This window comes from Cervus canadensis, chromosome 1, assembly GCF_019320065.1.
Source record: "Cervus canadensis isolate Bull #8, Minnesota chromosome 1, ASM1932006v1, whole genome shotgun sequence".
NCBI classification, from domain to species: domain Eukaryota; kingdom Metazoa; phylum Chordata; class Mammalia; order Artiodactyla; family Cervidae; genus Cervus; species Cervus canadensis.
In genome coordinates, this window is record NC_057386.1 from 47,320,678 (window position 1) to 47,335,732 (window position 15,055).

Consider the following 15,055-nt stretch of genomic DNA (forward strand, 5'->3'; position numbering starts at 1 on the left):
TCGTGACTGGCTGGACGGGCAGAGAGGCTGGGGTGGGGTTCCGGGGAATGTCACTCGTGGAGTCGGCATGCAGTGCTGGGTGGGACCTGGGCAGGAAGTCGGGAGCCAGGGGTTCTAGGCCGGCTCTTGCACCAGCTCTGCCCTGACCCGAGGTGAGAATCTTTTCCCGTCTGCGCCTTCATGTCCTCATCGGAGGACTCTCCCAGCTCTGACAGCCTTTGGAAACAAAAGTCAGCAGTTGAGGGTTCCAGCATAGCGTTGAAGAGCACATCGGAACAGTATTTAGCTCTTGCTAAATACTCAGTTCTTTTTTTTTTTTTTTTTTTGATGCAAAAACAGTGAGGAACTTTATTACAAGCTTGAGCAGGGACTCTCTTCACACAACAGCGAAGGAGCCCCAAGTGAAAGCGGCGAATCTTTTTTATACTGTATAGCAGGGGAAGCGGGAAGGGAAGCTTAAGGGGATTGGTTAATTCTTCAACTAAGGATGTCTTGTTAGCTCCTGATTGGTGGGTTAGAGTAAGGTGGGTGAGGGACTTTCCTGTCCTCCCCTGATGGGCTCGTTGAGTTTCTTTCTCTCCTCGGGAGGGGGTTTTACTCAAAATGGCGGTGCTATCCTAAAATGGAGTCGTGTGGGTTTCACATTTCACATTTCCCCCTCTTCTAGTTCCTATGGAAAGCCCAATCATGGGTCTTCTATAGAGTCAACTATATCATTTGTGGAGACAGTCGAATATTGAGATCTGAGTAACATTAGGTGGGCGGACAGGCAGTGTCTCTTCTCTTCTCGACCTTTCCTGAACTCCTCCGGTTGGTGGTGGCTTATTAGTTCCGTATTCCTTATCAGGATCTCCTGTCATAAAACAACTCATGCAAATGGTTACTATGGTGCCTGGCCAGGGTGGGCGGTTTCAATCAGTGTGCTTCCCCTAACAACTCCCCCCTGAGAGACTTCATACTCAGATGCTCTGGGAATTGGGGCGGAGGTCTCTTCTGTAACTTCCTGCTGTGCCTGGGCGTAGGCCTGCCTAGCAGAGCAGAAGTCTCTCTATACCTGACCTCAGTTGGGGTGTTATCTGAAACCAGCTTTTACTCTTGTAATAACAGCAATTTAGTTTGAAACTGTTGGCGCCTTTCAGAGATAAAATAGACAGGGGCCAAACAGGAGACCTAACAGGATGGTCATCACTGGTCCCCAGAAACAGGAGGCAACATTTGGGGTGAGGGTTTGTGACTTTTTTTTTTTTTTTTTGATTGGCTGGTGGTCAAGCAACAGAGCTGTGCTCCAGGAATCTTGTGTTTAGTCTGAAGTTGCCATCCTCCACCTGGGTGGGGGCTCCAGTTCTGTAGAAGAACTCAAAAGACATTGCTATGCATATTTCTTTGAGTAGGAACCAGGACTGTCTCAAAGCTGTACCACAGTTTGATTGTTTCCCCTCTGTTTCTGTATTCCCTCCCTTCCCTGATTAGCAATTGTTTGAATCCACCCTTTGGAACTCAGGGAAGGTCAAGGAGGCTGAATGAAGCCTATATCCTACAGATAAGAAATGGAGAACACACAGCAGATCTGTACTCCAGAGTCGCCACCTCACAGAGTCCTGCTCAGTTTTAATTTAGGGAACAGGGCAACTATGACTGTGATAACTTCCTGTCAAAATGGGGCATAGGAGAAGAGACACTGAATTGGAAGTATTCTTGAGTTCTAAGTCCTAGATCTGAGCCTTGTATGATTAAAATCTCAATCCCTTGGTCTGCCATTTTGTTGTAACATACCCAATTAGTAGTAGCTGGAGGAGGGATAACTGGAGTTTTAATAGACAAAATAAATCTCTTTCTTTTAGAAGAATAGGCCTGAAACCCAGTCTGGACCTGGCACTTCAGGGAGACTTGTAGCCAGGTGGCCAGTTGCCTAGTTTTATAAAAAGTAAGGTAGGAATGCCATCTGTTTCTTCATGGAATACAGTTCCTTGGATCATTCACCCAGGAAAGAACAGAGGCTCTGGGAATAAGCAGAGTTGCAGGGTATCAGGGTTTCTAACTCACAGTTTCTGATCCTAAAGGATAGATTCCATATGGGCTCAGTACAGGAATTCATTGGTACATTAGTGCATTCTCTCATGGACTTGTTTTGTAAAGAATGTTTGTTTCCTTTATAGAAGCACTATGTACCATAGGCTTTATTGGGTTGTTAGCTACACAAAATATTCTAAGGACCTATTGATAGACTGGGTTGGGAAAGTGTCTCCACCTTGGAGACCTGAGGTTTGAGTCATGGTATGTTCCTTGCTAATTGTATGACTTTTAGAAATATATTTTCTGACTTTTCTTATGTGCAAAATGTGAACAATGCTTTAACCTTCCCAGTATATTGTCAGGATCACGAAAGGAGTTAAGGGCGGGTGGCCAGGGGGACTAAAAAAAAAAAAACAAAAAAAAAGAAAAAAAGAAAAAGTAAGGTAGAAGTTACTAGCTTCCAGCAGACATTGTTTTGAGAATGGTGGCATCTAAGCCTGACACGACTCAGAAAACTCAAGTGTTTAGCAATACAATGTCTGATCTGAAATTACACCCATAGTAACACCTGGTTATTTCTCAGGATGTCTGAACCATAGCCGAGTACTCTATTTTGACTTTTAATTGTAAAATTTTCCTTAATAGCCAAAGCAGATGTCACTATTAATGATGTTAGTGTTTCTCTAGGTATAAGAAGATGCAAGAATTGGGACTCATAAAATCTCCTGAAAAGATCTAACTATCTGAAGGCCTGTTCTGCCAGTTTTTGTCAGAGCACCGAGTGCCTCATTCCTGATTTTCACCCTGAACTCCTTTCAGGGCCGTTGAAAGTCAGCTGTTGCAGTGGTCATGATTTAATATCTGTAGATGTAGATGGCAAGTGTCAATCTTCAGTTGGCAGAGCCCCTTTTTGCTCATAACCTTGACCATGATTTTGAGGGGGGCATTTCATGACCATTTTATCCCACGGTGCTGAGAATGTCCATTCTCAGGTTTGGCAAAGATTTTGTTGACAGGCCACTCAATGTGCTGTTTACTGGACTAGGCCATAAAACAGTATCCAAAATTCTCTGGACCTCCTGTCTTACTAGCCTCTTGGTCCAGGAAAACATTCCCTCTTGTTGCTTTTTCTCGTATCTAGAGTTACACTGTTATCATCATCGATCTCATAGGGAACTATATATTATTCCATCAGAGGCCTCAGTCACACATTTGGCAGTGTAAGAAACAGCAGTTTTGTAAAACAGGTGAAATATAAAGAACATAGCCAGCAGTATTAGTAAAGTCACAAGTAAGACTTAAATTAAGAGCTTCCATTAGATGTAGCCCAGTATATCTCAGGTCGTCTGACTTAGTCTACTCTGTACGAATCTTTATCTTTCAGGGAAATTATACATTGGCACCACCGTCTATAAGGCACATAGCCCAGTTTTCTAGTGTTACTAGACTGATTATCCTTAGTATGATTTAATTGTTTTCAACACAGAGGAGACTTTAAACCTAAATTACCATAGCCTGGTGTTATCTGTATAAATCCATCTCATAATTGTGGGAGATTTCTTTTTCCTTTGCTAAAACTTTTCTTGTTGCTCTGATTGAGCTTGAGGAATAGAAAAAGGCTCAAATTTATGGCCAGAGTCAGAGTAGGCATTATTAATTGGCCCAGTGAGGGGATCCCATCTGGTAGTATCACAGTGACCTGAATATGACTATAATTTTTTTTTCTTAAGTAAATTTCCTCAGGGCCAACCAGTTAGAGTCTTGTAGTAGAGAAATTGACCAAGGTAACCCAGAACTAGATACAGGTAATTGGCCACAAACCCAACAATTGGATTGATTTCTAAAACTAGCATAGGATCAGGCCTATGATAGAAAAGCATTTGATTTATATGCAAAGGTCTAAGAAGTCAAGAAAACATTATAAATGATCATACGAAGCAGATCCAGCATCTTGGGCAAGCTGTCTACCTCTGATGTTGTTGTCTTCTCATCCTGGTGTAGTGTAGTTTTTCCTGTTTGAGCATCATTTTAAGGTGAGATCAGGTCAGCTGTCTTCTCTATAGACCAATCCAGTGTAGGGGCCTTTGCAAGTGGGAATTAATCTAAGAGTTAATTTCCCTTCAGTTTCAATGTGCATGAGCTAGTTAAGAGTACCTGATAAAAAGTCCTTCCATCAAGGTTGGAGACAGTGTCTTAAATTATGTCTTTTTCCAGTCCTGGTTGCAGGTCATGAGGCATCTTCATGATCTTCATCCAAAGATAGATTACTGAGATAAGCTTCAGAAACAAACTTAGGGTGTTCTCTAAGAATTCAATTAAATTTCACATTAATATCACATAACAACAAAGAACTATCCGAGAAATGAGTCTTACTACATGCAAACCTCCATTAACAAACTGGGATTTAACATTTTTTTGAAATATCTTTTTCTCCCTAAAGTTACCCTCATTTTTATCAAATACAACCAAATTAAGGCTAGTTTGTTTGCAAAATAGGTCTGTTCTCACGAATTTTGGTCTGATGATTTATATAACCATAATTGATTATAGACTTTTTATTTTGTTAAAACATTTATAGAATCTCAGACTGAACTTTTAATATAAAACAGGGCTGGGAAACTCACACCAAAGGCTTATCACAGATTTTGCCTAACAAATCTAGGTGAACTCTTCCCTTTTTAAGGTCTCAATAATTCCTTGAGATTTTTGTACCTGTTAGTGAGATAACCTTCCTAGCTCATTTGATAAACTTACTGGAAACCTAAGAGTTTCAAATTTCTGGAGGAGTCAGATAGAAAATATAATTGTTTTGTTTATAACGTGTAATTTTACCAAATTATTTTCATAATTAGTTTGAGAGGAAGGTTTTCCCTACTCCCGGAAAACACAAGATTCAAACCTGTAATTTCTCAGATAGAAACCATAAAAGTTATAAACATATTCGCTGGTTCATTCAGTCCTTTGTTAACTTTTGTGAAGTCATCAGGTTTCTCATTAGAATACCAAGACATATCAAAATGTTAAGAACTCCATATTATTTTTAGGATATCTGTATTAGTAATTTTCCATACATTATAACATGAGCGGATTTATTACTCATTTGATAATCTTTTTCATGTAATTTAACCAACCAAATAAACACAGTTTAATATCTCTATTTGGGATGTCTCAGGGGCCCTCTGAAACACCCCAAAGTTAGCTAGATGTCAAAGGACCTTCAAAAGAATTCGATTTAGGAAGTTTTATCCAAAAGATCAATTAAAAGCATTTAGAACATTTGGTCAGATTTAGTCAATGTTGATGGGTGTATCATTTAGCTTGTTGATATGTCACAATGGGCGCAAATACCAAGGCTCAAGGTCTAGTGAAAGTCAGCTCCGCCATCTTGGACCTAATTGGCTCTAACCAGTTTTCTTATGACCTGTCATTCTTAACAAAATCCATTTATCTAACTAATTGTAATCCAATTTTAGAAAATCCTGATTGTGCATAACTCTTTTTAGTATTTTTTCATATATATATTTTTTTTTTACTGAAAGCACACTTCCTGCTTTCCTTTAGCAACCAAGAGCTAACTTTTTTATTAGCATTTTATAGATTGGTGAGCATAAATACCAGTGATAACTTCTAAAACCCTTGCTTTCTTAAAACATTTTAGGATGGCATCAAACATTATTCATTTATAGTCCCAAATCTCTTTAGTTTTTCTGTAAAAGGAAATCAGTGTTTAGTAGTAAATGTTTCAAAATCTTATTTAATTTGGAAATGACCTATTTATTTAATAGACTTCTAATACTTAGTTTAGCACAACCCTTAAAAATTCAAGTTACGCCAATCTGGGGAGACTATTGTAGACAGATATTCTCAAAGAATAATTATTCTTACTAGAGTTTATATACAAACTCATACCTCATTTACATTTTTTAGGAGTTTTTTTTCACTCGAGGTAATTTCCTTGTTGACAAACTTGTAACAGGTATAATATTTAACTTATATTAAACCTAGATACAATGAAAATATTCTACTTGATGTTAATTACTCTAAGACATGTCTATATTAGATAGGTCAACAAACAAACATTAATATCAGGTATTTAATACTGAATATTTCCCAGTTCATCTGAACCTGGAATTTATTGTTTAATTTAGAATTATTTGATTTGTAAGCACTTACCTTTTTTTAAGCCAATTAAATAGAGCTCATTTACAAATTAACCTAAAAAATATTACCCAGAGACAAAGACATACCAAAACATATTTAGACAGACACAGTGCAAGATCTAGCTTCATTTTCTAAGTTTGGTCATGAATTAGATATTACAGTATAAAATTTAAATAAATAACATTTTTAAAGGCTTTTTTCCTTTTTCTCTCAGTCTCAGGAGTTAGAGATGGTCTAGATAAGTGTTCCTGAGAGCCCTGGTCTCAAGGCACAGGGAAAGAAAATCAAGTTCTAACAAAATGGCGGCAGGTCTAAATGGTGGCCAGACAAAGCAAAATGGCCATCACAAATCACAACACAGAACAGAGTTAAAACACACACATATAAACCTGGCAGTCCTCATCAGACACTCCCTTAAATACAAGAATACAGTCTCTCAGAAAACTTTCTATAGAGACACAAAACTTCAGATGTCTTCAAAGATTTCAAAAGGAGGAAAGGAAGCCAGGTTGAAAGAAGGAGGAGGAGGAGGCGGGAAAGGGAGGCAAAAGGGGTGGCCTTACAGACGTCTCCTGCCACCTGCAGACACCCAGGCGTTACGGGACTTTCCCCTGGGCTTCCAGAAAAGGGAGGACTGGAACTCAGCCCTACCAGAAACCAGACCAGAAAATTCGAGTTCTCTGCCAAGAGGAGGTGATCAGTCTCCAATCCTCAGCTCAAGCTGAGGCCCTTCGACCAGATTCCTGCGTCCAGCACCGGGGGACTAGAAAAACGGGAAGGATAGGAAGGGCTAAGGAGAGGAAAGAGAGAGAATATGGTGGAGGTGTGATAAGGAAATCAAGAAGAGTCGAATCTTCCTGTAAAACAGGGGCAGAGGGGGCAGCCGGAGGCTTTTTCTTTTCTTCAGCAACTAGGATCTCCGTGGCTGCTGCTGCCTGTGGAGGTAAAAAGGGTTGGATCCAAGGGGTTGGGCTGACTATTAAATCTTCCCAAACTAGGATACATGGGACCTGGTCTGGATATCCGCTTCGAGGTCTGAGGATGATTTCTCGGACTCTCTGGACAGTCCTTAAGTCGAAAGTCCCTTCAGGAGGCCAGCCTACATTAAAGCTGGGCCATTCAGCACTGCAAAAGATAACCATCCGAGATTTTTTTTTAATTTCTGCACTCAGATTATGAGCTCGAGCTCTAACTTCTGTGAAATGGTCAGTTATTAAGGTCAGCGGAGAGCATCCATTTTGGGTCTGTCCCATCGTCGGTCAGTCACCAATGAACAAACAAGACGACACACCAGACAAATAACAGCGCGCAATTCCGAGAACAAAAGGTGCAGAGTATATCAGCTGTGTATATATATATATACGGGACTACTGAGTGGGAGCTGGAAGACGTCTCTTCCTGCTCCCTGCTGGAGACCGGATCGGCGCGTCCGCCGAGGTCTAAGTCCAGCTGCAGAGTGGGGCCCCCTACAGATACAGGTGCAGCTGCTGCTACTGCTTGCCGGCCGTTCGTCCTCCGAAGCGCGGGTCCTGGAGGGTCCGGGGGATCCCGGACGAGCCCCCAAAATGCTGTACCCGGATCGTGGAATCCCACCAAACACCACAGGAGCTGCGGATCAATGCAAAAACAGTGAGGAACTTTATTACAAGCTCGAGCAGGGACTCTCTTCACACGACGGCGAAGAAGCCTACTCAGTTCTTTGACTTGTAAAATGGCAAGGCAGGAAGGGTGGGCCCGTAACTCACGGGGCCTTCTGTGCACATGAGGCACTGGCATGCTCGGCTCATGGCAGCACTCCTCCCAAGTCGTGGGGGTTCCAGTAAGGAAGCAGCCCGCCTGCATCTCTGGGTCGCCCTTGACGCAAGGGCGGTGCGTGGGGCTGGCTGCGGGGAAGGACAGTCTCCTGTGTGGTCGTGTGGTCCCCAGGTGGCACAGTCCGTCCAGGTGACACAGAACATCGTGCACGGATGGGTGAGGAGTCGTGCGGCCGTCAGAGGCCTGCTGGCCCGGGCCTCACCCTCTTCTTGTCAAGCCTCACCAGCCACCCCACCCTTCCCTCCACATTACCTTCTCAAGGGATTCTTTGGACCGTAAACCCTTTCCGTCTACAGTCACCCATGAAAGCATTGCCAAGCACTGAGGCAGGTTCTAGGCCCTAGGCTAGCCAGTGAGGAGTGGCAAGGGGAGGAACAGAGAGGAAAAATGCAGCATCTGGTTTTCGGGGCGGGGCGGGGGGTGGGGGCTTCCCTGAAAGCTCAGTTGGTAAAGAGTCCACCTGCAATGCAGGAGACCCCATTTTGATTCCTGGGTCGGGAAGATCCGCTGGAGAAGGGATAGGCTACCCACTCCAGTATTCTTGGGCTTCTCCTGTGGTTCAGCTGGTAAGGAATCTGCCTGCAATGCAGCAGACCTGGGTTCGATCCCTGGGTTGGAAGATCTCCTGGAAAAGAGAAAGGCTACCCACTCCAGTATTCTGGCCTAGAGAATTCCACGGACTGTATAGTCCATGGGGTCACAAGGAGTCAGACACGACTTAGCAACTTTCACAACGCTTGGCCCAGTGGGAAAGACAGACAAGGAAGCAGGTGAAGACTGCATGCTCTAGGGATGAGGCTAGGACTTGAGTGCAGAGGGGATCTTTGAGAGCTGTGCCAAGGCTTCTGGTGGGGTGGTCATGCTCAGCTTCTGGATGAAGCCCATTATCCTCCAGAATTGCTCTGGGGAGCTGAGGCCGGACCTGGCCCTAGACCCATGCAACCAGAGCTCAGAAACCCTTTATTGATTAGCTGCTGTGGTCATGGGCTAGGCCCGGTATCTTTTTAAATTTTTATTTATTTTTAATAACTACCAATATAGTTACAGAGTTCAAAAATCAAGCAATACTATAGGGCTTACAAAGAAAAGTAGCGACCCTGCCTCGTGTCTCTCAACCCTGTTCCCTGTCTCCAGAGGCAGCTGCCTTCCCATCTTAGCAGTTTGTTTGGGTATGGCCATCCATGTTTCTAAACAACGTGCTTATGTAATTAATTACTGATTTTTCCCTTTTGAACCTTCTCTGTTCACTTCCTACTTTGATGACAGTTTAGCCCAGTTACCCTGCCCCCAAATGCATGTGTAATTGTCTTATGATTTCTAAGGAGGTTAACATATATAGTGCTCATTTACAGCTACGTACGTATTGTTCTCAGCCAAGCACTGTAATATACTATGGCTATGTTTCCTGTCTTGTATGATTTTTACTTTCTCTCTACTTAATAACTGTCCCCCATATTTTCAGTTGTATAGTTTCTATATACCTATTCTTTATTATCAAACTTGTCACCAGAACCGGGAAACACCTGTCCAACTGGCAGGTACGTCAGGCGCTTTATCCCCAGCTGATGCCCTCGCTAGGGCTCTCACGCCTCCTACTCCCATCCGGACGGGTGGCTGCCAAGGGCTCCTGGGGAGCCATTCCCCGGGAGCTGTCTGTCTCACTCTGGGAATCCAGACTGCCGTCTGTCCTGTGATAAATCCCCTGCTGTCGGAGCCCAGTGGCTTCCTCTTCTTGCTTTCCTGCCTTGTTCTAGTGGAGCATTTTCTTTAGTAGCTTCTCCACAAAGGTCACATGAAGGGCATATTTTGAGTTGTTGCACATCTGCAAATGTTTATTGAGCCTTAATTTGACATGTTGGCTGGATATTCTGATCTCAAGTTGGAAATCATTTTCTTTCTGAATTTAGAAGTTATTTCTTTATATATTCTTTGAGTGTTGTTAAAAGTCCCAGTCCATAAGTGGCAGTTTGTGTTTTCTTCCCAAAAGTTTTTAGGGTCATCTTTTCTATCCATAGGTGTTGAAATTCACAGTGATGTGTCTTTTCTCACTTGCTCTGCTGGATACTTTGCATAGGTCTTTTTAACCTTGAGACTCATGTCCTTTAGTTTGGGAAAATGCTGTATCTAATAATTTAATAATTTACACCCCTTGTTTTCTCCTTATGGAATTCATATTAGCAGGGAGTTTGATAAATTGTCTAATATCCTATTTTTCTTACATATTCTTCTATCTCTTAATATTTGTCCTGTCTTCTGGGAGATACTCTCTAATTTACCCTTCAGTCTTTTTAATTTTGAATTTTTATTAAGCATTTTAATTCTAAGAGTTCTTTCTTATTCTCTGAGTATTATTTTCCCCCCAGCATCTTGGTCTTATTTCTTCTCTCTTCTTTGAGGATCTTTCATGATTTTTACTTGGCTCCTGCCCTTTTCATTTCTATTTCCTTCTAGTTCCTTTTCCTCTTTTGTTGTGATATTTGCCATTCATGTAAAAGAAGCTTACCAAGGAGTTGATAATCTTTGAATTTCTGTTCATACTTAAGAGTAAAGCCTTAAGCAACTGATTAGAATCTCTTATGTTTGTGGACAGGATTCCATAAACATAAGAGATTATGAAAGAGTTTAGAAAGCTGTCTCACCAGGGGTAGCTTTCTAAACCTGTGGGACCCTGAATGCCCATAACTTTTCTCATGAGCTTGTTAGTATCTCCAGAAAAGATTTCATCCAATCTCTTTCCTGAGAGATGGAAACTACAGTTAAATGGAAATGATAAAAATTAAAAACATGAACAACTCCTTTATGCTTATCAGCAGATTAGACATGCATAAGAATACATCAGTGAACTTGAGAGTGGGTCAATAAAAATCAAAAAACAAAGAGGAAATTGAGAAACAAAGAGAAAATGCGTTCAGGAGCTTTGGTGCAATATCAGATGGTTTACATACTTGTAATTGGTGTCCCAGGTGAAGGGAGAATGTGGGTCAGAAGTATTAGTAATATCCTAAGAAAATTACCAAAAGGGGGCAACCACAGATCCTTGTTCTTAAATGCAATTGAAAGGAGAAATAAAATTAATAGTTTGAGATTTGTACATTCAAGTACACGTGGAATTGATATGGACTCTCTTCTGAACCTACTAGGACTTCCCTAGTAGCTCAGACAGTAAAGCGTCTGCCTACAATGCGAGAGACCCGGGTTCAATCCCTGGGTCGGGAAGATCCCTCTGGAGAAGGAAATGGCACCCCACTCCAGTACTCTTGCCTGGAAAATCCCGTGGACAGAGGAGCATGGTAGGCTACAGTCCATGGGTTTGCAAAGAGTTGGACACGACTGAGCGACATCACTTTCACTTTCTCTTCTGAGCCATAAAACAAATCTCAATTTGAAAAGATTAAAATATAAACTGTGTTCTAAATATCTTTTGTGTCAAAGAAGTAATCACAATGGATGTTAGAAAACACTTTGAACTGAATGAAAAGGAAAGCACAACATATCAAAATCTGTGCTTTAAAAAAGAAGGCAGCGCCTGGAGGGAAATTTGTTGTAGCTTGTGTTAGAGAACATGAGAAGCCTGCGCACCACACCTGGAGGGGAGCCCCACTTGCCACACCTAGAGAAAAGCCCACACAGCCACCAAGATCCAGCACAGCCAAAAATAAATCAATTGTCGCTGTTCAATCGCTAAGTCATGTCCAACTCTCTAACCCCACGGACCGCGACACACCAGGTGTCCCTGTCCTTCGCTATCTTCTGGGGCTTGCTCAAACTCATGTCCATCGAGTCGGTGATGCCATCCAACCATCTCATCCTCTGTCGTCCCCTTCTCCTCCTGTCCTCAATCTTTCCCAGCTTCAGGGTCTTTTCCAGTGAATCTGCTCTTTGCATCAGGTGATCAAAGTATTGGAGCTTCAGCTTCAGCATCGGTCCTTCCAATGAATCTTCAGGGTTGATTTCCTTTAGGATGGACTGGTTTGATCTCCTTGCAGTCAAGGGTCTTCTCCAGCCCCACAATTTGAAAGCATCACTTCTTTGGCTTGATCCAAGACTCACCTCTGTACACGACTACTGGGAAAACCATAGCTTTGACTATATGGACCTTTGTCAGCAAAATGGTGTCCATAGTTCTTAAATAAATAAATATTTTTTTAAAAAACACTAAAGTAGAAACAGAAAAAAATAATAAAGTAAATGAAATCAATGGCTGTTTTTTCTAAAGATCAATAAGATCAATAACCCTCTAGTCAGACTTTTTATTGGCCGTGAGGCCCAGCTTGTAGGGTCTTAGTTCCCCCACCTGAACCCCCTGCAGTGTCAGCATGGAGTCCTAACGACTGGACCGCCAGGGAAGCCCCCCTCTAGCCGGACTTACAGAGAGAAAATGACAAATTACACATGTCAGAAATGAAAGAATAGGCATAACTAAAGATTCCACAGATGAAATTTTTTCATTAACTTTATTTCAGTAAATTCTCCAGTTTAATGAAATGAGAGAGTATTTTGAAATACGCAGACGGCTGCAGCTCACACAAGAAGAAATATATAACCTGAATATCTAAATTTCTGAGACAAATTTAAATCATAGTTAAAAATCTTTCCTCATAGAAAGCCCCAGGCTCAGGCGGCTTCACTTTGTGGATTCTTCCAAGTGTTTAAGACCCTGATGCTGGGGAAGATTGAGGGCAGGAGGAGAAGGGGACAACAGAGGATGAGATGGTTGGATGGCATCACTGACTCAAAGGACATGAGTTTGACCAAAGTCTGGGAGATAGCGAAGGACAGGGAAGCCTGGCGTGCTGCAGTCCCTGGAGTCATGAAGAGTCGGACACAACTCAGCCAACTGAACAACAATTACAACCAAGTATTTCAGAAATTAATGTTACCAGTTCTGTACAGATTCTTCTAGAAAACAGTAGAGAGGGAACACTTCCCACCTCAGAGCGAGACCTAAAAAAATATATATACTAAAAGAGCAACCAAAAAAAAATCCAAAACAAAGCTACAACTAAAAACTTACAGTGAGGTATAGAGCAGGGATCCAGAGTCAGTATACAGAAATTTCTTGTGGTTCTCTGTCCTAGCAGTGAACAAATGGAAATTAAAATGTAAATAGACCTCATCTCAGCTGATTATAAAAACAGTGGGAATTTTATAATTCGATTGCCTGAGTATAAATCAGAGCCCTATCATTTATTGAATATGTCATCTTTGATAAAATTTAGGTTTCTTTGATGCCCGAGATTCATCAGTTTGAAAGCAGGTAGTATATAATTGCACCTGCATCTGTAGGGTTGGTGAACAAATACATGGCTCAGTAGCCTGCTCAGGTCAGTGTAGGTTGTCTTCCTCTGTCCCAGTGCCCGTCATTTCTTTTTTTCATTTTGCAGAGCCAGGTCTCCATTGCAGCTCGCAGGCTTTCTCTAGTTGTGTCATGCGGGCTTCTCTTGTTGCGGAACGCAGGCTCTAGAACACACAGGCTCAGTAGTTGCCACTTACCGGCTTCTCTGTTTGCGGCTCTTGGGCTTAGCTGCCCCACGGCACGTGGGATCTTAGCTCCTCAACCAGGAATCGAACCTGTATCCCCTGCCTTGGAAGGCAGATTCTTAACCGCTGGACCACCGGAGAGGTTCCTCTCCACCGCCCCCCAATCCTTAAATGCATCCTCAGGAGCTAGGAGAGGCAGAAGTAAGTGTCCCCATCACACAGGTGAGGGACACAGTTGAATTCCGCTTTCAACCCTTTGATCAGCAACATGGATGGCGGACAAGAGGGCAGTCATGGGCCCCTGTCCCCGGCAGGCTCACATGTGGACGGGAATATGGGCACAGTTCCCACAGGGCTGTTTCTGCCGCAGACATGGACATCCCGCTGCCTGATGAAGTTCTACGCCGTTGTGGCTGCCTCACCCACGTCCTGGGAAAGCCACAAGGTTGCCGAGAGGATCGAACAGCGCATCTTGAACTCCAACCCCATCATGGAAGCTTTTGGTAAGCCCAGTGTCCTCCGCACAGCACCTCCGCCCTGTCTCCTGTGGAATTTACCACCTTCTGGGCAGGGGAGCCGTGCCTTGAGACCCTCTCTTTGCGGGATGGAGAATGACTTATCGTTCACCGCCTTGGATCCCCAACCACGCCTCCCAGCTACCCTTAGCCTCCTTCCAGCAGTGGTAGCATCACTCTGTCGTCCTCTCCGTCTCACCCAGGCAGATGGAGCAGAGGTGCGGGAGAGGCTCACCCAGCCCATGTCCCATCCTTCTGAACAGCTTCCTGATGGTTCAGAGAAGGGGACATGTCTCGGGATGCACAGCAATCAGTGTCTGCGTTGGCACTCTAGATGTTGTGCCTTACTGTCCGCCTCAATAGTAGCCACTTGTTTTTTTTGAGGGGGGTGGTGGGGCATACTGGGTCTTTGCTGCTGTAGGTGGGCCTCCTCTCATCGCGGCACGTGCAGGCTACTCTCCAGCTGCAATGCACAGGCTTCTCATTGCAGTGACTTCTCTTCTTGAGGAGCACAGGCTCTAGGCGAGCAGGCTTCGGTAGTTGTGGCACATGGGCTTAGCCGCCCCGAGACACATGGAATCTTCCCGGACCAGGGATCAAAAACCTGTGTCTTAACCACTGGACCACCAGGGAAGTCCTGACATCTTGTTTTTGATCCTTTCCCTTCAAACAAAAGTCCCTGACTGCTTAGATTGGCTCTTCCCCCTTTGCCAGGAAGCTGTAACACGACTGAATCACACTTGCTCACAGCCCAAGTGCCCAGTCCCTAGCCCTGTCACCTGTGACCCGGAAACCAGTAGAGGGGCGTGTAGGTGACTTGAGGATAGCGACATGGCCCCTGTAGGCCTGTGGGGACTCTGTGGGGCCTCTGTGAACAGAAGCTGTGGTCCGCAGGGAACGCGTGCACATTGAGGAACAACAACAGCAGCCGCTTCGGGAAGTTCATCCAGCTCCAGCTGAACGGGTAATCTCTGCGGCCGCCCTGGCTGCTGGGGGGCCGGGGGGTGGGGGGCCAGTGCCCAGCCTGGGCCACCGCCGCGGGCAGAAGCCAGCTGCTCCTGGCACATTCG

General features: G+C 43.7%; 1 protein-coding gene across 7 annotated transcripts in view; it reads left to right on the top strand.

The window, feature by feature from the left end:
• MYO19 (myosin XIX) overlaps positions 1-15,055 on the top strand; it is a 49,849-nt gene that overhangs the window by 17,727 nt on the left and 17,067 nt on the right. For all 7 annotated transcript variants that reach the window (XR_006272034.1, XM_043481849.1, XM_043481875.1 and 4 more), the window contains 2 exons: positions 13,841-13,973; positions 14,880-14,949. Coding sequence is in view for 6 of the 7 variants with exons in the window: in XM_043481849.1 (XP_043337784.1) it covers positions 13,841-13,973; positions 14,880-14,949 (203 nt within the window). In the remaining variant the exon portion in view is untranslated. The remainder of the gene's footprint in view (positions 1-13,840; positions 13,974-14,879; positions 14,950-15,055) is intronic.